This window comes from Coregonus lavaretus (assembly GCF_964263955.1).
Source record: "Coregonus lavaretus genome assembly, chromosome: 18".
In the NCBI taxonomy this organism is placed as follows: domain Eukaryota; kingdom Metazoa; phylum Chordata; class Actinopteri; order Salmoniformes; family Salmonidae; genus Coregonus; species Coregonus lavaretus.
In genome coordinates this window covers 47382216-47409494 of record NC_140005.1, presented here as the reverse complement: position 1 = coordinate 47409494, position 27279 = coordinate 47382216, and the positions used below count along the sequence as shown (strand labels likewise).

Here is a 27279-nt window from a genome sequence, read left to right as displayed (position 1 = left end):
CAGATCTGGGGAAGGGTACAAAAAAATGTCTGCAGCTTTGAAGGTCCCCAAGAACACAGTGGCCTCCATCATTCTTAAATGGAAGAGGTTTGGAACCACCAAGACTCTTCCTAGAGCTGGCCGCCTGGCCAAACTGAGCAATCGGGAGAGAAGGGCCTTGGTCAGGGAGGTGACCAAGAACCCAATGGTCACTCTGACAGAGCTCTAGAGTTCCTCTGTGGAGATGGGAGAACCTTCCAGAAGGACAACCATCTCTGCAGCACTCCACCAATCAGGCCTTTATGGTAGATTGGCCAGACGAAAGCCACTCCTCAGTAAAAGTCACATGACAGCCTGCTTGGAGTTTGTGAAAAGGCACCTAAAGCCTATTAGACCATAAGAAACAAGATTCTCTGGTCTGATGAAACCAAGATTGAACTCCTTGGCCTGAATGCCAATCGTCACATCTGGAGGAAACCTGGCACCATCCCTACGGTGAAGAATGGTGGTGGCAGCATAATGCTGTGGGGATGTTTTTCAGCGGCATGGACTGGGAGACTAGTCAGGATCGAGGGAAAGATGAACGGAGCACAGTACAAAGAGATCCTTGATGAAAACCTGCTCCAGAGCACTCAGGACCTCAGACAGGGGCGAAGTTTCACCTTCCAACAGGACAACGACCCTAAGTACACAGCCAAGACAACAAAGAATAGCTTCGGGACTAGTCTGGATGCTCCCCATCCAACCTGACAGAGCTTGAGAGGATCTGCAGAGAGGAATGGGAGAAACTCCCCAAATACAGGTGTGCGAAGCTTGTAGTGTCCTACCAAAGAAGACTTGAGGCTGTAATCGCTGCCAAAGGTACTTCAACAAAGTACTGAGTAACGGGTCTGAATACTTATGTAAATGTAATATTTTATTTTTTTATTTTTCATACATTTGCAAAACTTTCAAAAATACTGTTTTTGCTTTGCCAATATGGGGTATTGTGTGTAGATTGATGAGGGGAAAAAACGAGTTAATCAATTTTAGAATAAGTTTGTAACGTAACAAAATGTGGAAAAAGGAAAGGGGTTTGAATACTTTCCGAATGCACTGTATAAGCATATCTTGCTAAATGAACAAGCCTACAGCCTATGGCAGGGGTACTCAAGTACTATTTGAGAAGGTCCGGTCACACAAATTTCCTAGGTGGCAAAGGTCCGGATGGATAATGTAATTTATCGGCGTAGTAAAAGATAAATAACTTTGTAACCCATGCGACCTCAAACTGTTCACACCCCTCTTGTTGGTGCGGTTTTAAAGCTAATTTTCCGCAATTCTACACATTTTGCATGGGTCAGAGATTTATTTTGCTGTTTTAAAGCAAATATCCTTTAATTCTATACATTCTTCCACGTCTTATGTGTGTTTATATGATACCAGGGGTCAATGCCCGACTGAGTAAAAAATAAATAATAATGATTATTTAAAAAATACTTTAATCCTGCATTGGTATCAGAAGTCTGATGACACAGCGAAGGCTGGTCACCAGTGTCCAAAACACAGCGAAGGCTGGTCACCAGTTTCCAAAACACTGCGAATGCTGGTCACCAGTATTGAAAACACAGCGAAGGCACCAGCGAAAACACAGCGAAGGCAGAACCAGCAGGGGGCTTTTTCAGCAGGGGAGAGCAAGAGAGCGCAAGAGAGAGAGATGCAAAGAGAAAGAAAGAGGGAGGGAGTGTGGGAGGGAAGGAGAGGGAGAGATACGTTGGAGTGGAAAGAGTGAGACAGAGGCTGAAGACATCTTCAACTTCCTGATGTTGACACACTGTAAAGACCAGGGCCCGATTTCATGATAGCGATGGAACTTATTCTTAGGAGTGTTTTAACGATGCATCTTTCCTACAACTGCCGAAGATGTAACATGCTTTTCCCAAAAGACCACGCAGAAAGAACATTCCCTAAGTGCGTCGTTGGAGCATGTGTCGATACTGATAGTATCTAAGAAAGGCTGCGCTCCTCTCTGATCTTTCTCCATTCAAATCTTAGCTTAAAATTTGAATTATTCCACAATACTGACGACAGATCAGCTCCTAGAGAGATATTATCACCTAATGGCTGCAAATGTTGAGGCGGCTTTTTCTAATGCTTACCCTATAATAATGCACTCAATCACAGATTAATTTGGCACATCAATGTTGTTACACATCATGAAATATATTGAGGCAAACATTACAGTGTAGCCTACAAATTGAAGTCAATTAACTGAACATGAACTGTATTTCAATATGATTAAAATATATAGGCCTATGTAGCCTACTGTATTTATTTTTTAATGCAGTCATCTCGGTTTTCATTTTAAGCATATTCTTATCCTCTGCTTGTTCAATTGCAAAGCCATTGGCAACTTTGTATTTGTAGTCAACTTCGTTCGCAAGTTATCAGCGGTCACAGAGAAACAGATAAACAGCTTGTTTATATGTTTAACAGAGATCGATCTTCTGTGTATAAAGTGACGTGGAAGGATGATCTAACGACACACTTAGCTGTTGAGGCTGTCTGAGGCAGTCTGTAAATAACAAGCGTTTTCAAGTGCACCTTTACTAACAATGGTTTTGGGAAACAGCTCTGCGATTTAACGATGCTCCTACGAAGGTTCTAAAGATAAACTTTTGATAATGATAATGATTTTGGGAAACCAGGCCCACATCAGATCAACACGGTAGGTTATTGAGCCTATCACATTTCACTCTGTTATTTTCCATTGTTGTGTCGTTGAAAGGAAGGCATGGCATCAAAAGTGCCAAAACCGACTTCTTGTTATAAAATCGTTGCTGTCTAGTCTTTTCCTGTTTTGTTGAATCACTTAGGGAATGATGTGTAATTGAGGATAATCTATCACTTCTAAAATGATTGAAATATATGATCTAAATGATCTATGATTGCAATAATCGTCTTAAGGGATTTCAGGTCAAGTACAACAAACATTATCAAATAATTAACCATGCTATAACAATGTATCAATTTTCACACAACAAAATGTTTATCTCAACTAAATCTCCTTTTCACCTCCAACTCAAATCCATCTACAATCCATCCATATTAGTTTAAACAACCTCACTCTCCCACACAATAAATTAAAGTTAGACCTGATCTAAAACAGATCTTTAAAATCACAAGCTCACCTCCAGTAAGATTATAATTGACCCAAAACCATCCCTCAAATAACCATCTCTTTGCTTCTGCAAGACACAATATACTCGTCCTCCTCCCTCTTGCACTTGACACCTTCTCTGCTGTTGTGAGTTATGACCCGGCAGTGCGTTTCGCTGGCTAGATTGACCCATTTCAGGAGGGGAGAAACTCTTCGAGAGAGAGAGGCGAGTGACAGTAACTAACAGGGTGACTGTGTCCGAAATGGCACCATATTCCCTATATAGTGCACGACTGTACTTTTGACCAGAGCCCGACAGGGCCCGTTCAAAAGTAGTGCACTAAATAGGGTGTAGGGAGCCATTTGGGGCTTAGCCGGTGTCAGGCTATGCTGCTGATGAGGATTTGTCACGCATACCAATAGAGACTGTGTCTGTTATTCTATTGTGGTGAAATAACTAGAATAGATAGGGGGGAGTGAGAGGTGTGTGTGTGTGTGGGGGTGGGTGTGGGGTGTAAGTGTTTGTTGTGCTGTGTGTATGCATGTGCACACTTCCCAAGGGTGTTGCACTAACCAAAAAACGTAATCCAAAAAACAAACCCAAGCTACAATTTTCATGAGGAGAAACAAAAAAAACGTTTTCAGGCAATCTTAAAACTACTTTTAAAACAATCTACATTTTAAATAAAAACCTTAAATAGCCGCCATCTTTCGATGACTCACCCTCGGATGTTGGCCGAAGAGCGTTTTAAATATTCAAGCAGAGATGAGTTATAGCATGAGCTATAGCACAACCTTTAGCAGTGTCAGTGCTTTTGACAGCACCTAAAGTGCAACTAAGCCCTTGCAAAGTTTGCAAACATGCTTTTTTTGCCAGTAAGACAATGAAGAGGCAAGAGGTGTTGTGTCACGGATTGAATGTTTATGTTTTGTGTTCAAGGTCGGACATCTTTATTGAGGCCTGCATTCCATAACAAGTGTCACTTTACAGGCCTATTTGAATTGAATCCCTAATTATTAATTTAAAGTAACTGCCCAGTGTTTCCAGATTTCTATGAAATATGACCTATAATTACTTACAATATGAGTGAAATAGTTTTCCTTCCCAAAAATGGTAATTAAGTATGTTTAAAAGCAGCTTTTCTGTGTTGGAATGGTGTGGGCGTACCCCAAACAACAGAATGGTGTGGGGGTATACTGATCATAAAAAATATTAATGCTGATTGGCCAGCTCCTCCTCCTCTAGACCGCTGATTGATCAGCTCATCCTCCTCTGGGAGATGACATCATGTTCTATGAGCAAATAGCAAGCATTTTTTAAACTGTCTGTTTGAGATACAAGTTTGAGGTGGGGTTTTTGAAGTGTTTTTTTCTCCAATTTATGCTTTGGCCACAAATACAAGTATAGGATGAGTCAACAACATTATTTGGATAAGAGTTAACAGAATATGAACTTTTAAAAGTGATATTTTTACTGGGCTGTTACTTTAATGTATGTCTAACCATTCACATATTTCCCTATATACAAAAAAAAAAATATATATATGTATATATATATATTAAGTTTTAGTAACTTCGCAAAAATGGCAACCATGTCAAAGAGTCTCCCCAGCAAACCAGGAACATTCCCAGGACAACCTAATGAAATGTTCTGGGAACATTCACAAAACCAATTTTGCAGTGCTGCGTCTGCTCCAGGCTAGTCGCAGTCAACTAGCCCTGCTGGCCAGTGCCCAAACAGTTTGTTCCATCCCTGGTATCCAAGCTAGGGGAAGAAACACCATGTCGCACTGACGCTTATTAAACCACCAAAGTGGCTTAGTTAGTACATAGAGAGCACCTGTACATGCCTCAACAGGGTACAGCATGGTATATCTGCCCCGAGGAAGTCCCTGTTCCTCACCTAAAGCACTTTCACCTGAAGCTCTGAATTGTCTGTGCTTTGTGGATCAAGGTGTTTTATTGCTGTGGCTTCCTTTCTGAGGTGTGCAGGAGTACACCTTTGCCCCCCTCCTCTCTCCTCCCCCTTCCCACGTCGCCCCCAGTTCTACCACCGGGGGAATGACAGTGGGGGTAAAAAATTCATGGCCCTACGGAAAAGTTTGTGTTGCAGGGTGAGAGAGAGAGAGAGAGAGAGAGAGAGAGAGAGAGAGAGAGAGAGAGAGAGAGAGAGAGAGAGAGAGAGAGAGAGAGAGAGAGAGAGAGAGCGCAAGTCAACTGAAAAGGGATGATGAGAAAAGAGATACAGAGGACACAGAAAGAAGATATACTGTATGTGAAAGGCATCATAACACCTGGGGAAGAGATGACACAAGGACCACCAAAGGGAAAAAGCAATAGAGAGAGAGAAAGAGAGAGAGAGAGAACCATACAACAAACACACAAGCGCCTCACGGCCCGCCAGAGCCAGGGGAAACCGTCCTCCGTGAGACCAAAGTGAAGCTGCAGCTTCCCAACACACAGCGTTCTGATCTCTATTCTACTCCCGGGACGACGTCTTAAAGTCCACTGGCACACTCCCTTTTTTTCCCAGGCTCCCGACGGCAGGGCTGCTGTCACCTCCGAGTTATCATATTTATAAAAAAAATTTATTGTCAACTCCGTTACCGACTCAGGTCTCATTAATGACAACATTGTACCAGTGAGGTAAGAAAGGTTGGATTATTGCTGATAGATACAGGGTGACAGGTCAATGATGACAAGGTTTTTCAGATGGGACGGAGGTGGATACTTGATGGCAGTTTGATAGGGAGGATTTTTGGGCAGGGTGAGCAAATCTTATATTATTATTCCTTGGATGGTTACAATGCCATTTAATACTATCACAGATCACTCTTTTTCTCCTGTGTTTAGGAATGCACATTACTAGGTAAATACTAGACTTGTGTCCCTCTTGCTACCTAACAAGCTGGGTGATTAATTATTGCGCATACAGAACTGTATGAGCAGGGGCTAGCTTTCCCGGTCTGGTTCACTCACAGCTGTCTTCAAGTTAAGACAGGCATAGAAGTCGGCTGCTGTTCCTCAGTCTCAGTCTACACGGGGATAGGTTGAACCTGACCATGATGACAGATGGGAAGTAGGTACAAAAGGGTTTCGGGATGCATGTTTTTATAGTTTGCAACACCAACTTCAGGGAGGAAGTAAATTCTAGTGTAAGGGTGCCCAACTCCACACAAACCTTATAAGCCACATTGTATACTGGTATTGAGACCTCATCAACACAGGGTGGGCTGGTGCTCATATCAACCATAGTGTCTGCTAGTCCATATACACCATAACATCAGCTGGTCCTCATAGACCACCGTGTCTACTGGTCCTCACCATAGTGTTTGTTTGTTCAGCAACTGGCACAGGCCTGGCAAAGGGGGTGTGTGGAATCTCCTGGAATAGTCTCACGGAGGGTCAAAATGCATTCTCATGAGACTTTTAAATCTTTGACCTTGCTCATTTGTAATTGAGGGAACCATCTTTAACCCAACAATACTTAAAATAACCTGTGATGTTATAAGATCAGTTATGAGGTTAGATCAGTCATAAAGCGTAGAAAGACACGCAAGAGCTGGACCACATTTTTGGTTATGTCAAAAGCTCTGGGCTTTTTTACCTCTACGGGATCGGTGTCCCATATACGGGACGGTTGAGCTAATGTGCGCTAATGTGATTAGCATGACTGTTGTAAGCAGTGGCGGCTCCTGAAAAAATTCTCAGGGGGGGCAATTTTTCTGATGATTTAGGTGACCTACACACATTTTATTAAAAGATATGTCCAGCAACAACATGAAGACAGGGGCAGCATATAAGTCAATACCAGAAGCATTTATTGACTGATCTCAAAAGTGTTGGCTTACAAAAGCAAAATAAGTTATCACAGTAAAAATAATCAAGGGTGTTCTTTCACATTCCTCAACACTGCATAAACAATATGCATTTCCATAAAACACCTCATCTAATTGTGCCACAAAGTTGACAAGTCCAAGAAAAATACCAGGGTTGGTGGAGCCCTCAGTTTCATCTTTGCCTCGCAAAGCTAACTCAAACACTTCACACACTGGATTAGCCGGCTGAGGATGTGGCGGTTCTTGCTAACCTCATCGTTGTGGCGGCGGACAGCTAGCCTGTATCCCTCATCCAGTTGAGTGGCAATGTTCACTCTCCCCAAAGCAGACAATCTCAAACAGCTATCCATGTGGGTCTTTGACAGCTCATGTTTCTTAATCTTTTCTGAAAGATGGTGCATGTCCGTTACACCAGTCGCTGTCCAAGCGGTGCTGTCTGCCGTGCCGCCTTCAGGGTGAAAGAGTAAGCAGGGGTAGCAGAAGACTGCATTAGCTACATCGCAGCCTGCTAGCCAGGTTTTTCGTTCGTACCAATTTCTGGAAAATCCTCGGGTGTAGGACTTTCCCCCTTTAGTAGAAACCTGTTGAATTATTAAATTTGGTCTGGGAGGTCCTAATTGTTTCGTTGCCAATTTATCTTGATTTGTTCGCCGACAAAAAGGAACTTATTTCAAAGAGACAATCGAGTTGCACTGAACGCTAGCCATCTTGACAGTAGTACGTGAATTGATTGACGCTGCTACCCGCTCTTTTCTTAGTTACGTTCATGGTTATGTTACGTATGACGAAAACGCGTAAGTGCAAGCCCTCCCGGAACCCATAGAGATTGTATTGAAAGCTCTGATATTTGAAAAAAAAAAGATTTTACATGAGAGTCTATGAGAGACTTCTGGGGCGATTTTCAACCTGACTGAAATCGCCCCAAATAGGGCGGGGCCATTTGAAGCACGACTTTAGCCTGATTGGACATTTAGTGGCAGATCAGACGTCTAGATTAGAACACTGATAACTACTGTTGCCGTGATATAATTGATTAGAAAAAAAATCCCTTCCTTTTCCCGTTTGGCAGTGCGTCGCCCATATCGCCCTAATGAACACACCGCCCCTGGTTGTAAGTAACAGCAAACTTTCCAGGACATAGACATGTCTTATATGGGCAGAAAGCTTAACTGCTTGTTAATCTAACTGCACTGTCCAATTTACAGTAGCTATTACAGTGAACAAATAACATGCTATTGTTTGAGAAGATTGCACAACAACAACAAAAACGCATCACAGCAACTGGTTTGATACATTCACCTCTGAAGGTAAATAATGTACTTACATTCAGTAATTTTGCTCTGATTTGTCATCCTAAGGGTTTCCAGAGATAAAATGTAGCATAATTTTGTTTGATAAAATCCATTTTTATATTCAAATGTAGGAACTGTGTTCTACAGTTTGAACCCCTGCTGTCTCTGGCTCCACCCCCACCCCGCCTGGCCATCTATATGTGTGAAAGTTAGTGTATAAGCTAATGATCCATCATGTATGACATTCCTGGGAGTGTGTAAACTTACATTCTGTATTACAATATCATTTGTGTATGTTCTCTATAGTTATGTACTTGAAAATGTATCAATTGACCAATTCGGCACATGTGGGCAGACTTGATACAAAATAGTCCAGTATTGCAACGCTTCACTGGATCAATCTGAAACTTTGCGCGCACACTGCTGCCATCTAGTGGCCAAAATCTAAATTGCGCTTAAACTGCAATATTATATTGTCGCCTTTCTCTTGAATTTCAAAGATGATAAAAAAATAAAAATACAAATGCATGTTTTTTTGTTTGTATTATCTTTTAATGTGTTATATTCTCCTACATTAATTTCACATTTCCACAAACTCCAATGTGTTTCCTTTCAAATGGTATTAAGAATATGCTATATGCATGCTTCAGGTCCTGCGCTACAGGCAGTTAGATTTGGTTATGTCATTTTAGGCGAAAATTGAAAAAAAGGGCCCGATCCTTAAGAGGTTAATAAAGTATATGGCTTCCTTTGAGGCTCTCCCTCGCCACTTCTGTTTCTCTGGTGGTTTAGTCCATCCCTGACTGTCCCTTGTGTCTACTGAGAGAGAGAGAGGGAGAGGGAATGATGAGTGAAATGAAGAGGGAAGGGAGAGTTGGAGACAAGGTGGGAGGGAAAGACTACATACAAAGAGAAGGAATGAAAGTTAAGAGCATTAAATAAAATGAAGGAAAGAAAGAAGGGGGAAAAATGAAAGGATAATAAGTAATGAAGATGAGAACAGGAGAGAGAGAGAGAGAGAGAGAGAGAGAGAGAGAGAGAGAGAGAGAGAGAGAGAGAGAGAGAGAGAGAGAGAGAGAGAGAGAGAGAGAGAGAGAGAGAGAGAGAGAGAAAGAAGGGAGAGAGAGAGAGAGAGAGAGAGAGAGAGAGAGAGAGAGAGAAGAAGGGAGAGAGAGAGAGAGAGAGAGAGAGAGAGAGAGAGAGAGAGAGAGAGAGAGAGAGAGAGAGAGAGAGAGAAAGAAAAGAAGAAACAAAACAAGCAAAAGTGGAGGGAGAGACGGCTGTCCCTGAAGTAAGCAATGTTCTCAACGCGGCTCACACCCCTCCTGTCACCCTCATGTATAAGTCATGGCCTGTCAACTGTTCCAACACACACACACACACACACGCACAGTCTCTCACACACTGAACCCTTTATTTTTTCTGTCCCTTGGCCATAAAGAGGATCTGAAGTCCCATCACTATCAACCCCACCCCTCTTGGTAACATCTGACCGAGCAGACGAAAGACGAACTACAAAGCTTTCTTTGACAGTTCCCCACCAAAACTCTCTCTCTCTCTCTCTCTCTCTCTCTCTCTCTCTCTATCTCTCTCTCTCTCTCTCTCTCTCTCTCTCTTTCTCTTCTCTCTCTCTCTCTCTCTCTCTCTCTCTCTCTCTCTCTCTCTCTCTCAGATTGCTTTATTGGCATGAAATACAATTTGTAGATATTGCCAAAGCAGTATAGTGGTACAGCATAAATACAGTACAATGCAATGAGGATAATAAAATACAATAATTTCAGTAGTAATAATTATAGTACATAATCATGTTGTATTGTGTAATCTTCGTTCGATAAATGTAATTCAATAAAAATAATATTATAAAAAGAAAGAATGGCTAATGAATTACAAAATGTACATGGATGATGGTTACACTATGTATTACTTGTGAGTTATGTACATTGTAAATACAATGTATTTTTGTCTCTCCCCTTTTCTATAGCCAATTGGTGGTCCCTGGGCCTGTATTTGTTGAGGATCTGTCTCTGTTTATTCTGTGTTTTTGTTTCATTTTCCCAATTTGTCAAATAGGAAGTTTTAATTTCTGTAACAATCTTATTGATTTCCCTGTGTGTTTGGATAATAGGGTTGTTTAGTGTTTTTAACAGCTGACATAGGGGACTCTTTTCAGGGTTCAGCTCTTGGGTTTCCAGTGATTTAAATTGTAAGGATGTTTTGGGGCTTAATTTCAAATGGTGCCAAAGTTTGAGTGTCCTTTTCTTTATGTTTACAATTAAAGGGAATATTCAGAGCTCCGCTCTGCATGCATTATTTGGTACTTTCTTTTGGATATTTAGGATAATTCTGCAGTATTCTGTATGTAGATTTTTTATTGGGTTTTTCTCCCAATGCTTATAATCATAATTACAGGTTGGACCCTAAACCTCGCTTCAATATAGTGCAATTGGTAAAATTACACAATATAATATTTTTTACCAGATTTGGATAGGAACATTTGTTTTTGAGAATTGTCTTTTTATGGAGTAAAATGCTTTGCGGGATTTTTCTTTTAGTGCATTCACTGCCAAACTAAATCCACTAGAGGCACAGATTTTTTGTCCCAGGTAGTTGTACCATTGGACGTGTTCAACCATGGTATTTCCAAATTTGAAGGAGTGTCTGTTGCTCTGATTACTGGTCTTTTTCGGGAAAATCACAACTTTGGTTTTCTGAAGGTTGATGTTGATTGCCCAGTTGATGCTGTATTCCCAAAGAATGTTAAGTTGTTATTGTAAACCTTGCTCTGTTGGTGACAGTAGGACAAGGTAATCTGTGTAGAGCAGGAATCTGACCTCCTCATCTTTGAAGGGCTGCAGATCGGTCCAGCAACACTGCTAGTTCGTTGATGTAGACGTTGAACAAGGTTGGACTTAAACTGCATCCTTGTCTCACTTAATTTTTTATTGTTCTGTCTAATACTACATCTGTTGTTCATGTAAAGAGATTTTATGATGTCGTAAACTTTACCCTCAACACCACTTTGGAGGATTTTGTAATATAATCCATCATGCCATATGGAATTAAAAGCCATTCTTAAAATCAACAAAACATGGAAATACTTTTCCTCTGATGAACATGCTGGTTTATTAGAGTGTGTATGTGGTCTGTTGTTCTGTGTTTGGATAGAAAGCCAATTTTTTGCTGAGAGCGCTATATTGTGTGAGGAAGGTCTGTATTTGGTCATTGAGAATACAGTAAAACATTTTCCCCATGTTACTGGTGACACATATTCCCCTATAGTTATTAGGGTCTAATTTGTCAACTTTTTTATATATGGGGGAAATGAGCCCCTGGTTCCAAATGTCAGGGAAGCAGCCACTCTCCAAAACCAGGTTGAATAGTTTTAATAAGGCAGCTCATCAGTACTGTGTTTAAGCATTTCATTCCTGATGCTGTCAGGGCCCCTCTCCCTCTCCCTCTCCCTCTCCCTCATCCCACCCTCCCTCCCTCCCTCCCTCTCTAACCATGTAAAGGTCTCTTCACTTCTCAAAGTTTCCTAGTGGGACTCGCACCTCGGGATGGCCAGCCCTGACACATGAAGTTAATTGGCGGAAGCTTTGGGGTTAAGCCGGCCCGTTGGGAGGTGGCCCGGACTGCTGCGACATCGCTAGCCCCCGCTAGCCAACGAGCCCGTCGGGCCGGGTGTTAATGCTAAAGTAAACCACAGTGGATCGGGACTTGGGCTCTGACCTGGAGGTTAATAGAATTTCTGTGTACCTTTAGCCAGCTACCCAGCCGACCACACTGCCAGGACCCCATTAAATAACAGTAAAATGGTCTGACGGTGAAGTACACATACTTGGTATTCATATCACAAAATATATAAATTAACACTCTACATTACATTTCAATAGAAAATTTGCAAAACAGAAAATATCCTGCAACTGTGGAGGGGTAAATACCTGTCTATTTATGGGGAAATTACACTGATTAACTCTTTAGTATTATTATAAAATATTTAGCTTTATCTGAAACTCTAAGCCAGACAAGATAAACGTGCCTGTCTATATAATGAATGAGTTTGGTGGACTAAAATTATTATATATTAAAGCTTTAAACCTCTCACTGAAAGCTTCAATTATACAAAAGTTTTACTTAAACACTAATTGGTTCTCCAGTAGATTACTAAGAAAAGCTCATCCATTGTTCAAAAATGAACTTTTTGCCCTTACACAGATTACAACTTCAGATGTTTGGTTTATTGAAAATGTAACCTTGTTCAAAGTCTCTATCTCCCTTTCTCAAACAAGCCATACATCGGTTACAATTCCAATTTCATCCTCTGGAAAAGACGGAGGATATTACAAATATTATGGTTAAACTCAAATATACTGATTAATAAAAAATATTTAAAGAATATAAAACAAATGTTTTAGAAGGGTAATCTTTTTTAATGATATTATGTATAGGACTGGTAGTTATGTCTCACAGGCAACTATTGGAAATAAATGGGAAGGCTTGCTCAATACAAGGTTACAACCAATTGATTGCAGCACTACCGCAGAAATGGAGGAGGCAAGTGGAGGGGGAGAAGGTAGGGAACTTGTCTGTCTGCCATATATTAAGGACCCAAATTGGTTGGGGGAAACAAATTGCAGAAATAGAAAAGTATACCAGTTTCATTTGAGGAACAAAATGTTGACAGCTGCACCATACAGAATTCTTGCCACAAACAAAAGGTTAAATATATGGGGCATACTGTCACGGTTTCGGCCGAGGCTGCCTCTCTTCCTTGCTCGGGCAGGCTTCGGCGTTCGTCGTCTCCGGAATACTAGCTGCCACCGTTGCATGTTTCTATGTTCGTTTGCTTTTGTCTGATTGTTGTTACACCTGTTATCGTTTAGTGTAATTAGTGTCCTATAAGTTCTCGTTGTGTTTGTCTAGTGTTGTGTGTGATTGTTTTTCACTGCCGTGCGTTTAGCTATTGTATATACAGTTTGCTCGGTTGAGCTGCTCTCCATTTCTGTGTATTGGAGTATTTTGTCGCGCGTATTTTGTGCGCCCGCTTTATTTCGCCTGCGTGCGGAGTTTCTCGCCTCAGGGCATTTGTTTTCGTGCTGTGTTTTGTTTGCAAACAACTAAAGTATTTTGGACTTACTTTGTGCGTCCTGCGCCTGATTCCACCACCTACAGCTACACTGACAGAATCACACACCATACTCGATGGAATCAGCAGGAGCCGCAGCAGCACAGGCGACATTGGAGGACAGGGTCCGCGAACAGAATGACCAGATCCTGCGGATGGGGTCCGCACTGCAGGAGGTGATCACCACCATCCGAGGCTGGGAGACCCGAGGGACTCCTCCACCGCCATCCTCCCTGCCCGCACCATCGGCAAGTCAGCCCATTCCCGCTCCGGAACCCAGAGGAGTTCGACTTTCGCTCCAGAGGGCCTACGATGGGACCGCGGCCAGGTGTCAGGGATTCCTTCTCCAGGTGGAGCTTTACCTGGCCACCGTGCACCCGGCGCCCTCGGGACACGAGAGCGTGTCCGCCCTGATCTCCTGCCTTTCCGGGAAGGCGTTGGAATGGGCCAACGCAGAGTGGAGGAGAATCGACGCTAACACCATCACCTACGACGAGTTCTCCCGCCGCTTCAGGGCGGTGTTTGACCATCCCCCGGAGGGGAAAGCGGCGGGGGAGCATCTGGTCTGCCTCAGGCAGGGGAAGAGGAGTGCCCAGGAGTTCGCCTTGGAGTTCCGTACCCTAGCGGCGGATGCAGGGTGGAATGAGCGGGCTCTCATCGATCACTACCGATGTAGTCTACGCGAGGACGTCCGTAGGGAGCTGGCCTGTAGGGACACCAGCCTCTCGTTCGACCAGTTGGTCGACATGTCCATCAGGCTGGATACCCTGCTAGCTACCCGCGGACGTCCCGAGGGGGGTCCGTCCATTTCACCCTCCAGCGCCTCCGAGCCGTGCCCCATGGAGCTCGGGGGCGCTGGCGCTAGAGAGAGGAGGGGTCGGCTTACGAGGGGGTCCATCTCCTGCACCAACTGTGGTCGGGGAGGACACACCGCGGCTAGGTGCGGGGGATGGCCTCCTCGGGGAGAGGACGACAGGTCCCGCACTGGGGAGTCCTTCCAGGTGAGTAGGCGCCCCACTCACCCAGAGCTCTCTGTTGCACATTTCTGTATATCTGTGCGTTTTCCACAGGTAGCACCTCATTCCCAGCATAAGGCGCTGGTAGATTCAGGCGCGGCTGGGAATTTTGTTGATAAGAAGTTTTGTTTAGCCTTAGGGATTCCCCTTCTCCCTGTTGACGTTCCCTTCCCCGTTCATGCCCTAGATAGCCGTCCGTTGGGTGCGGGCTTGATCAGGGAGGTCACTGCGCCACTTAGGATGTGTGCGCAGGGGGGTCATCAGGAGATGATCCAGCTATTTCTGATCGACTCGCCTGCGTATCCGGTGGTGCTGGGCATGCCCTGGTTGAGTACCCATAACCCATCTATTTCGTGGCAGGAGAGGGCTCTGATGGAGTGGTCTGCCCAGTGTGTGGGTCGATGTTTAGGCGTTTCCGTAGGGGCTACCTCGGTGGAGAGTCCAAACCAGGTGCCCGCATTGCACGTTCCCCCTGAGTATGGGGATTTGGCTATTGTGTTCAGTAAGTCGAGGGCGACGCGGTTGCCTCCCCATAGGCAGGGAGATTGTGCGATAGACCTCCAGGCAGGAGCTGCGCTCCCACGGAGCCATGTGTATCCTCTGTCTCAGGAGGAGAAGAGAGCTATAGAGACGTACATAGACGAATCTCTGAGACAAGGATACATACGGCCCTCCACTTCCCCTGCGTCCTCGAGTTTCTTTTTTGTGAAGAAAAAGGATGGAGGATTACGCCCGTGCATTGATTACCATGGTCTCAATCAGATCACGGTGAAGTACAGTTATCCACTCCCGCTGATTGCGACCATGACGGAGTCATTGCACGGGGCGCGTTTCTTCACTAAATTAGATCTCAGGAGCGCGTACAACTTGGTGCGCATTAGGGGGGGCGATGAATGGAAGACAGCCTTTAGTACCACCTCGGGCCATTACGAGTATCTTGTCATGCCATACGGGTTGATGAACGCTCCTTCAGTTTTCCAATCATTCGTGGATGAGATCTTCAGGGACATGCAGGGGCAGGGGGTGGTCGTGTACATCGATGACATTCTCGTGTACTCGCCTACCCGAGTCGAGCATGTGGCCCTGGTGCGCCGAGTGTTGCGGAGACTGTTGGAGCACGACCTGTATGTCAAGGCAGAGAAGTGTCTGTTCTTCCAGGAGTCGGTCTCCTTTTTGGGTTATCAGTTGTCTGCGTCAGGGGTGAAGATGGAGGTAGACCGGGTGTCAGCCGTGCGTAATTGGCAAACGCCAACTACTGTGAAGGAGGTGCAGCAGTTTTTGGGGTTTGCGAATTATTACCGGAGGTTTATCCGGGGTTTTGGACAGGTGGCAGCTCCCATAACGTCTCTTTTGAAGGGGGGTCCGGTGCGTCTGCAGTGGTCAGCCGAGGCGGACAGGGCGTTTGGGAGGCTGAAGGACCTGTTTACCTCGGCTCCGGTGCTGGCGCATCCGGATCCCTCTTTGCCATTTCAGGTAGAGGTGGACGCGTCAGAGGCCGGTATAGGAGCCGTGCTGTCGCAACGGTCCGGCGGGCGCGCCACCTAAACTCTGCCCCTGTGCTTTTTATTCCAAGAAGCTCAGTCCGGCGGAGCGAAACTATGACGTGGGGGACAGGGAGCTGTTAGCCGTGATACAGGCCCTAAAGGTGTAGAGGCACTGGCTTGAGGGGGCTCAACACCCTTTCCTCATTTTGACGGACCACCGTAACCTGGAGTACATCCGGGCAGCGAGGAGGCTGAACCCTCGCCAGGCGAGGTGGAATATGTTTTTGACCCGGTTCACATTTAAGATCACGTACATCCCTGGGTCACAGAACGGTAAGGCAGACGCACTGTCTCGGCGGTATGACACGGAGGAGAGGTCCGTGGAGCCCACTCCCATACTGCCGGAGTCTTGTCTGGTGGCACCGGTAGTGTGGGAGGTCGATGCTGAACTCGAGCGGGCGTTACGCACCGACCCTAGTCCACCTCAATGCCCGGAGGGTCGGAAGTACGTTCCGCTCGAGGTTCGGGATCGATTGATCTATTGGGCTCACACGTCACCCTCCTCTGGACACCCTGGTATCTGCCGGACAGTGCACTGTCTTAGTACCAAGTACTGGTGGCCCACGTTGGCGAGGGATGTGAGGGTTTATGTTTCCTCCTGCTCGGTGTGCGCCCAGTGTAAGGCGCCTAGACATCTGCCTAGGGGTAAGTTACTACCCCTGCCCGTTCCACAACGACCATGGTCTCACCTCTCGGTGGATTTCCTCACTGACCTTCCTCCTTCACAGGGGAATACCACTATACTGGTCGTTGTGGACCGGTTTTCTAAGGCCTGTCGTTTGCTCCCTATGCCGGGCCTTCCTACTGCCCTGCAAACCGCCGAAGCACTATTCACCCATGTGTTCCGGCACTACGGGGTACCCGAGGATATTGTGTCTGATCGAGGTCCCCAATTTACCTCCAGAGTCTGGAGAGCTTTTATGGAGCGGTTGGGGGTCTCGGTGAGCCTCACCTCGGGTTACCACCCGGAGAGTAATGGGCAGGTGGAACGCGTGAACCAGGATGTGGGTAGGTTTCTTAGAACATACTGCCAGGACCGGCCAGAGGAGTGGGCAAGGTACGTTCCCTGGGCCGAGATGGCCCAGAATTCCCTACGCCATTTCTCCACTAACCTAACCCCTTTCCAATGTGTGTTAGGTTACCAGCCGGTTCTGGCACCTTGGCAGCAGAGCCAGATCGAGGCTCCTGCGGTGGATGAGTGGGCGCGGCGCTCGGAGGAGACATGGAACGCTGCACACGTCCACCTGCAGCGGGCCCTCCGACGTCATAAGGCGAGCGCCGATCTCCACCGCAGTGAGGGACCGGTGTACGCACCTGGTGATCGAGTCTGGCTCTCTACCAGAAACCTGCCCCTCCGCCTGCCCTGTCGGAAACTGGGTCGGCGGTTTGTAGGGCCATTTAAAGTCCTGAGAAGGTTGAACGAGGTGTGTTACAAATTACAACTACCTGTTGAGTATAAGAGTATTAACCCCTCGTTCCATGTGTCTCTTCTCAGGCCGGTGGTAGCTGGCCCACTCCAAGAAAGTGAAATCAGGGAGACTCCTCCGCCCCCATTGGACATCGAGGGGGCACCGGCGTACTCCGTGCGGTCCATCTTGGATTCGAGACGTCGGATGGGGGGTCTCCAATATCTAGTGGAGTAGGAGGGGTACGGCCCGGAGGAACGGTGCTGGGTGCCGAGGAGAGACATTTTGGACCCGTCTCTCCTGACGGAATTCCATCGTGGGCACCCGACGCACCCTGCTCCGCGTCCTCCTGGTCGTCCCCGAGGCCGGAGTCGGCGCACGTCTGGAGCCGCGCGTCAAGGGGGGGGTACTGTCACGGTTTCGGCCGAGGCTGCCTCTCTTCCTTGCTCGGGCAGGCTTCGGCGTTCGTCGTCTCCGGAATACTAGCTGCCACCGTTGCATGTTTCTATGTTCGTTTGCTTTTGTCTGATTGTTGTTACACCTGTTATCGTTTAGTGTAATTAGTGTCCTATAAGTTCTCGTTGTGTTTGTCTAGTGTTGTGTGTGATTGTTTTTCACTGTCGTGCGTTTAGCTATTGTATATACAGTTTGCTCGGTTGAGCTGCTCTCCATTTCTGTGTATTGGAGTATTTTGTCGCGCGTATTTTGTGCGCCCGCTTTATTTCGCCTGCGTGCGGAGTTTCTCGCCTCAGGGCATTTGTTTTCGTGCTGTGTTTTGTTTGCAAACAACTAAAGTCTTTTGGACTTACTTTGTGCGTCCTGCGCCTGATTCCACCACCTACAGCTACACTGACACATACAACCATCTCAGCTCTGCAGATTTTGCTGCGAAGAGACGTAATCATTAGACCATCTATTCTGGTATTGCCCCCAGGTTGCCTGTTTCTGGTCTCAGATTCAAGTATGGCTGAAAAATCATAAAATCGGTGGAGGAGGGGAGGGGAGGGGAAGAGGGGGCTGCCAGGGGGACTTGGGAATTTGATTGGGGCGGCTTCACTTCAAGTGTGGAATGTATGATTTTAAATTTTAAAATAAATAATTAATAAATACAAAATACGTAAATAAATAACAAGGACTTGGGGAGAGGAGAGGAAGATAGTGATTGATAGTGGAAAACTATCATTCTCTCTCAAGGATTTGTGTGTGTTCCTGTGTAAAGTAAGCAAAGTATGTCTTTGTATGTCTGCGCATGCCTGTCTGTATGTGTGTGTGTGTGTGTGTGTGTGTGTGTGTGTGTGTGCGTGCGTGCCTGTGCATGCATGCTTGTGTGTTTGTGTATGCGTGCACACGTGTAAGAGAGAGGAGAGGGCAGGAGAGAAGGCAACCTGCTGGGAGCCACAAATGGAGAGGAAGGCCCAATAACACCGAGCTGTTATCCAGCCTCCCACCCCGACAACAACAAAAGAGCGGCACTAACTAGATGGAACTGGAGAAGGAGGGGAGGGCAGACACACACACACACACACAGAGAAAGAGCAGGAGACACACACACACACACACACACACACACACACAGAGAATCTCTGTGTCTTTCTCTCTCTTCTCTATCTCAGGGGTGAGATCAATTCTCCATCTATAGTGCTTTTCCACTTCATTCTGCCTATAGGAGGATATTACAAAGTGAGAGGGACTGAGATAGTATGAAAGGAGCGAGAGGGAGAGAGAAAGGAGATAGATGAAAAACGATAGAGAGAAAAAGAGAGGAGATGGAGAATAAGAGAAAAAGAAAGGTGATGGAGAATCAGAGAAAAACAGAGGTGATGGAGAATGAGAGAAGATAGACCAGAGACGATAGTGGAGAAACATAGAGATTGAGTGGAGATAGAGGAAATAGATTGAGAAAGAATAGCTCAGCTCTCAACCTTCCAAGGCCCCAGACAACATCTTCTCTCTCCTCCACTCTCCTCTACTCTTCCCAGCTAAAAAGAAATACATTGTGGCCCTATTCTGCCTGAAAATGGCTCCTGACTGACATTGTATGGGGCTTGGGGACTAAATACAGTTTATACTGCCATATTGAGTAATTGAATAATTTGTTATATTCAAATGTAGGAACTGGGTTCTACAGTTTGAACACTTGCTGCCTCTGGCTCCACACCCACCACGCCCGGCCATCTAGATGTGTGAAAGTTAGGGTATTAGCTAATGATCCATCATGTATGACATTCCTGGGAGTGTGTAAACTTATATTCTGTATTACGATATCATTTTGGTATGTTCTCTATAGTTATGTACTTGAAAATGCATCAATTGACCAATTCGGCACATTTGGGCAGACTTGATACGAAATAGTCCAGTATTGCAACGCTTCACTGGATCAATCTGAAACTTTTCACACACACTGCTGCCATCTAGTGGCGAGAATCTAAATTGCGCCTAAACTGCAATATTATATTGTGGCCTTTCTCTTGCATTTCAAAGATAATGAAAAAATATAAATAGAAAATGCATGGTTTTTTTTGTATTATCTTTTACCAGATCTGAGGTGTTATATTCTCCTACATTAATTTGAAAGTGTTTCCTTTCAAATGGTATCAAGAATATTAATATCCTTTCTTCAGGTTCTGAGCTTCAGGCAGTTAGATTTGGGTATGTCACTTTAGGCGAAAATTGAAAAGAAGGGTCCGATCCTTAAGAGGTTAATGGAGGTGGCAGATTTTTCCAGACCTGGGTTCAACTACTACTGGAAATATTTTGCTTTAGTCTGCCTGGAGCGGAGTGACAGATAGGCAGGGTTTTAACATTTTGCAACTCTTCTATTTGTTTCCAATTGTGCCAGGTGTAACAGTTTTGCTTCCGTCCCTCTCCTCGCCCCTACCTGGGCTTGAACCAGGGACCCTCTGCACACATCGACAACAGTCACCCTCGAAGCACCGTTACCCATCGCTCCACAAAAGCCGCGGCCCTTGCAGAGCAAGGGAAACAACTTCTTCAAGGTCTCAGAGCGAGTGACGTCATCGATTGAAACACTACTAGAGCGCTCCGCTAACTAGCTAGCCATTTCACACTGGTTACACAGGCAAGCACAATTAAGCCTAGCTGAAGTATTCTAAATTATTTTGAGTAGTGTTTGAACCCAGGTCTGCGATTTTCACCATACGGCATCCAGTTCTCGTTTTATTTTCTTCTTTTTTTTTCTTCTTTTTTTTGTATGGCAGGTCACCTCACTAATTAACTCTCAAGGACTTTAATTAAATAATAATAAAGAGGGAAAGGTCAGTCAACAATGGTCGACATTGACTGGTGAGGGGCGAGAGTGGAGGAGAGAGTTTTTAAGAATACGGATTGTGTATGTGAGGGGGGAGAGAGTGTGTAGGTGTGTGTGCGTGCATGCGTGCGAGCGAGCGAGAGAGCAGAAAATCAAGAAGATTGTCATTGTCAGTGTGAAAATCTATGAGTGCGAATCAGAGTAAAGTCAGTTTTAAAAATATCCAGACTGCAAAGAAAGACTTTACAATACACATAGGTTCAGAAGAAAGGTTCAGACGTGCCTATTTTACTGTGTGTGTGTGAGTGTGTGTGTGCATGTACAGTAATGTGTGGCCATTCATTTGACAATCCATTTACATTCCTGATACGATTCAAACTCCCAGTAGGGCCTTGGAGAAAATATTTGACATCATTACATTCAAAAATCTTCCTTCTCATAAAAGTGAATGCGACAATATAGTCATCTCTCAACAATTATGGAATGTGTTTCATTATAAAGTGTTGTTGTTCACTTTATTTTAGACAGTAATTAATTCATAGAGGGGGAGACAGGCAGGTGGGAGAAACAGTACAAAGGGTTGGAGTGGGGATTGAACCCCGGTCTCCAGTGGGAAGAGGAGTATGTGTGACTACAGCCAGGAGGGTCACTGCTAGACCACAGGACACTGCTAGACCACAGGACACAGCCTATGGGCTTTGCATTTTAATTACAAAGTTAACTTGAGACAGAGCATGGTTTGGTCATCGAAAGTAAGCAGGTCAGAGGCTGATGTCCATTCATTGTGTCACCTTGCTTTATTATTTACAGTCTGACGCTTAAATACTGCATGAATGTGTTAACCAATAGAGAGAGAGAGGGAGAGAGAGAGGAAGTGAGAGAATGTGTGTGTGGGTGTGTGTGTGTGTGTGTGTGTGTGTGTGTGTGTGTGTGTGTGTGTGTGTGTGTGTGTGTGTGTGTGTGTACAAATGAATGTGTGTGAGAGAGAAAAAGAGATGGCAGAAAAGTGAGAAGATTGTAATCACTAGCTGCGCTCCCCCTCTCTTCCTCTCTCTCTCTCTCCTGCCCTCCTTCTCCCTCCTTCCTTTGCGCTCCCCTGCCTCACAGCCATGGATAAATTATGAATGCTTATTAAAAAAGGGCAATATTCAGCATCCAAAATAAACGCATGAGGGGGTGAGAGACATAAAAGAGAGAAACAAACAAAAAGGTGTGGAGGATGAGGAAGAAGAAGAGTTAAAGTTACGGGAGATCCCGGTGGTCACGGGCGCTATCCCTCTGGTCTTCTAGGCCTCAGGCCTTAACGAAGTAAGAGATGCCATTAGTTCAATTCATGAATACAGTAGTAGATGAAGTATATACGTGTCTGTATCAACAACTACACCGCATAGCCTTCCATGAGTGAGAGAGGGTGAACTCCAACCTGCGCATTGACATGGAAATCAATGGCACAATTTATGTTTGGTTGCAAAGAAATTATTAACATTACTTAGTGTAACTAGTGACCCTTCATGACAATCCAATCATATTTTAAATTACCCCATCAGTGGTGAGGAAAGAGTGTCCATGCCCCTTCCACCCTTTGGGTAGAAGTTTTCCTTTTCAGGCACAGATATAGGGTCAGCCTGACCCTGCCCAAATCTTAATTTAACCATTAGGCCTAGGTGTAGAAATGCATAGCTGATCCCTCGATTGTATAGCTATCCCTCAATAGAGTATCTCTCTCTCTATTTCTCTCTGTCTCTCTCATGTTAACACCCCTCTTGATTGAAAAGTGTTAGAAGCTTTAGACAACAATATTGAAAATGCAAAGCAGCACACTCGATGAACAGTAAAGCAATGAGGGTTCAAGGGAGCCCGAGTTGTGATAGCAACAGTAGCGTCAGCCGCTACAGTATCTAAAGAAAAGCCTACCTCCACTAGCGTCTTGTCCAGGCAGGAAATGTAGGCCTACGATGTTTTTTGTTTATTTTTACTTGTACATCAAGCTGCCTCAGGCAACATAAACAGGAGATATGCTAACCATATGCGCTGCTCTGGCTCTGAAAGGGTTTACTTATTTACTTCATGGCAGGGCTAACGAACATGATAGGCATACGAGGGCTTTCGGAGCAGTAGCATCAAATCAGGCGTTCTTGTGGCATTCGGCTCCCAGTGGACAGCGAGTTGAATGTGTCTCCATAGGAAGTGAGAACATTCTAAATAGACGAAAAGCCATTTTAAAGCTCCTCACTACACAGTCGTGTGCCAAGCTCATGGCAGATTTCCCGACGTTTCCTACTGTTCTTGCATAGTTATCCGTCTCGCACCTGTGTAACATCGCACCTGTGTAACATATTTAACTGAAGCAGCAGGAGACCAGACTCGTAGCGTTTGTTGATTGCACAGTGAATTATTAAGGCTAAGGTCCTTCCTCCTCGTAGCCTAAACCTAAGAATCATCATCATGACCACGAATGCAATAGAATAATACTGACTTTTGACTCTCTCTCGTCGCTTGTAAACTTGTGGGTTTGGGCAAGATACATTTGTTATGGGCCTAGTTCGTTAAGAGGTAATTTGTATTGCGCACAATATGCATTCATTCACATTGGCCACAAAAAAATGGGAATTCAAAACGATCTATCCAGGATGAGCTCACCAAACCCAGTCGGATCCGCAACGCAAGTTATAACTAGTTTGAGGTCATACTTATTAGTTTGAGTGCAACCACGTTGCCAATAAGCACTGTACAGCGCCCATGCGACAACTGAGCGAATACTATAGGCTACATCAGACAACAGAACAATGCATAACCTGAGCAATGCAAAAGCTAAACATGTCATACATATAGGCTTTCACGGGAAGTAGACAAACACATCGCCATGCACAGGTAGTTTCTCAAAGTAAGGCTAGTGAAGATATTTACAAATATATATTTTTAGAATGAATTAGCAAGCCTGCGCTAGACATTTAACATTTAGAGTGTGTTGTGCCCCGGTTTGGAGAGCTGGAAAGGGTAAAAGTGTGATCAGAGAGCTTTACATATTGAAGCTACTTTCCTTGGTTTATATATAATTTGTATGTAATGTGCATAGTGCCGATGCCCCTATAAGGTCTAAGGTATATGTGCGCAACGGAATCGGAATAGGGAAGTTCAGCACCACGGGGCAGTGGACAGCAACAGTCTCAGGCGCAGCCACTCCACACTAGGAAAATCTTCTTTTTTTACCCAAACTTTTTTGCATTGTGGAATAAATGACAACTAAACAAAAATATACCTCTCAACTGTTCCTTTGAAATCCTAGTTATGTCCTCATTGCTCACACACAACACAGCTAAATGTCTAAGTTCTTCAACAGTCGCATCTGTGCGTTGGGCGAATGTGCTGCCCTTGAGCAGAATATCTCACATTATAAGCTCCTGTAGCATTTAAATACGACGTTCATAATTTATTTCATTCCAATTTCTTGATATAGCCAATAGGCTTGGTGTGTCACGGCCAGTAAAGACTATGTGGTGATGATGTTGGGCGCTGTCGTATTAAATTCCGGCCAACACATCCAACCGGCGAGTGGTATTAAAAAACAAAGGCCACCCTCCAATTAAGAGTTTTCAGACCTCACTCTTATTAATGAGCCTATTTAGGTATCGTGTGCCTTTTTAATCTGCAGTTTACTCGATATGACAGTGCAGGGCCGCTCCCGTAGTATGTTCGATGATAACTATGTAGGTTTCAATAGGTTAATTATGCAATAGCCTACTAGGAATCAGCCCGAGGCCATGCTCTTCCTGCTGACTTAATAGACATTACCGAGGACTTAGTATGCCTCCTACCATTTCTCATTACAATGGAAATTTCATGTGAAATTTATTTTTATGTCAGGCCATTTGCATATGCCAAGCAAGCCAGTGGTGGAAATGCATTAGGGCTATTATTATTATAATTGTTAATTTTAATAATATTATAGTCCCTACTAGTTAATGACACCGATAAAGAAAATGTAGGCTACTGGGACAAGACAATTAAGATCATATGATGAATGGGGGAAAAAGTAACCAAACCGGACTGTGTCCACTGTGCAATAACTCAATAGTTGCGCCGCTTATTATCATCATAATACACTGAATGGACACACAAACACACACACACCCACACACTTTCGTATCTCTTACCGTAAACTCCTTGCCCTCGTGTGTATGGGTGGGTGATAGAAAATAACAAAATCCAGAAAAGCTCCATCTTTAGCTTCGATCCCTCATAACCTGGAAATAGTCAGAGAGAGAAGAGCAGGTTTGAGTGAATAAGAAGAGGGCATGAGAGCACCGTGACTAGATCGAAGGAGCCACGGTAGATTGTAGCGTGTAACAGCTACAGTAGGCGAGTTTATAATCCAGACGAGAGAACAAGTGGGAAGTCTATCAAATATCTGTTTGTTCTGCCCCGGAAATCGTGTCAACTCCCTCGCACAGATAATAAAATCACAATAATTCGTGAGTTAAAGTAATTTCCCATCGCATGCATTGTCTCAAACCGGGTTAAACGATGGGCAATTCAGTTGCAGACCCTGGATTATCGAAAGATTACAGGACAGCTCTGTCATGGTCCTCTCTGGATTGACAGGATTGCCTAAAGTAATTATGGTTTATTTCTGAAATTGCTAACCGGCAGGTAAGGGCAGCGAGCATTACAATATTTCAAATGGTGGCCAGAGTGCTGGGGTCATGCACCCACCTGCATATCACCACGCGCATAGCCTATATTAAGCACATGTGGGTGTATACACGCGCGCGCACACACACACACACAGGATATGTGGACAAAAGCCGTAGGTTCTGTATTTATTTTCTCAGTTCACCTTGTGTTCTTGAACGTAGCCCTGTTTCTTTGTGTTCTTGAACGTAGCCCTGTCTTTCATTTTTGTTCATTCATTTCACCGGTGTTAGTTACTCACCTGGTCTCATCAGCTACTTATTTAGTTCAGTTCATTCTGTTTGTGCATTGTGAGCTATTGTTCGTTTTGACTCTACTAAGCCTTTTCCTAGCTCGTTTGTGAGAACCAGTTATAGCCTTCAGTCCTAGTTTTGATTCTCCTGCCTGTTTGCCTACCTGTGTATGACCATTGCCTGCCTGTGACCACGATTCCTGCCTTTTGCGAAGGCGTAATAAACACCTGCCGCGCTCTGCGCGTGAATCTACACCCTTTTCTCCCTGAGTATTCATTACAGTAGCATTCATTCAGAAAAAGTTGAACATTTCCACGATTACAAATAGGCTACATTCCTCACCCAATAGGCGATACAAATTGAGTAATAAGCAATAGAGAACTGTGCCAAATCGACCACGTTAACGGACACTTAAAGTGTGATATTGTGGTTTAATCGAATGGCTATTAAAGGGAGGTGGTAGTAAACGAGTCAATAAAAATGATAGAATGATTGATGCATTTTGTCACTCAATCTGGCGACTGATTGAGCTTTTCCTAGCCTGCATGATGACCCATGATATTTGTAAATGGGAAATGCACGTGTTTATTTTAGAAAAGTAGCCATAGTGTATACTCGATTATATCTAGCTCATCTTGTGTGTCTCAAAAGCAACTACAGTCTGCATGTATTAAGTCTGCACGCGCTCTCTGACCTCACCCCATTGAGCATGGGGACCTTTCCGCATTAACTGGTGCTTACACATGTCCCACGTTTGAATAGTCTACTTAGCCTAGTTTGGGAATATAATACATAAGGTCGTAGGCTATAACATGCAGGAAGATAATATATCCAGGATCAAACTTTTAAGACAGTATTCTACTGCCAATGAGTCTGTCCATAAGTGAAGCATATTGAAAAAAAAATCGCAGTAAATGGGATCACTGACAGCAATTTTTGAGAATTCCATTTACCTTACTCAGAGGTGTAGTCTGCGCAGCGGGTGGGCTGTCTTGAAACTAAGTCTACAACGCGATATTCCGAACCCTCATGCGGCTCAGCGATAATTCCGTTTCAAGACCCCCTTAGATGTCTTACCATAAATGCGTTGTAAATTTAGGTATCCCCACTTAGGTATTCCGGTTTCGTAGAATTTCTTAGTTCCAATGTCGACTTATACCAGTTCTCAAAAGAGTGTAGAAACGTGCTAAAAATTCACCGGCTAACTTTTAACGCACGGAACCATTAGTTTGGATTTTTTAGGGCAGCCGCTCCTTGTATCCACAAAGCGGAGTCTTCATAAGCGCATGCAGTCCGAAATGACGCCGATTCTCTCCCTTTCGGCGTTGAATCTGCCTTCTTTCTTACGCCTCTTATTTCTTAAAACAGTTCAGTGGCAAAATATTTCAGTCTTGCGTAGGTTATTGGAAATTATAGGCTATAAAAATAAGGTCCCTCTCTCCATACACTACACCGCTTCTCCCCTCGCGTCTCCAAGTAGCCTACTGTTTGCCAGAGGAAGTATGTGCGCAGACTGAGAACGATGTGATGGACTCCTTGGCCAAAAGAGGCACAGCTTAGATGCGCACGTCTTACTGAACAGGTTGTCAAAGACAGGCTCATGTAGCTTCTGCCTCTCTCGCTGTCTCTCTCCTATCTCTCTCTCTCTCTCTCTCTCTCTCTCTCTCTCTCTCTCTCTCTCGCTCTCTCTCTCTCTCTCTCTCTCTCTCTCTCTCTCTCTCTCTCTCTCTCTCTGTCGGACGTCAA

At 44.6% G+C, this 27279-nt stretch overlaps 1 protein-coding gene across 1 annotated transcript in view; it reads right to left on the bottom strand.

Moving 5' to 3' along the window:
• Positions 1-26681, bottom strand: part of LOC311145544 (MAM domain-containing glycosylphosphatidylinositol anchor protein 1-like) — a gene marked incomplete at its 3' end in the record, with an annotated part of 411583 nt that extends 384902 nt beyond the window's left edge. The window contains exons 1-2 of the mRNA XM_084181813.1: positions 26611-26681; positions 24763-24852 (exon numbers count right to left, since the gene is read on the bottom strand). Of these exons, the coding sequence (XP_084037939.1) occupies positions 24763-24829 (67 nt within the window). The 5' untranslated portion in view covers positions 24830-24852; positions 26611-26681. The remainder of the gene's footprint in view (positions 1-24762; positions 24853-26610) is intronic.
• Positions 26682-27279: the final 598 nt, after the last annotated feature.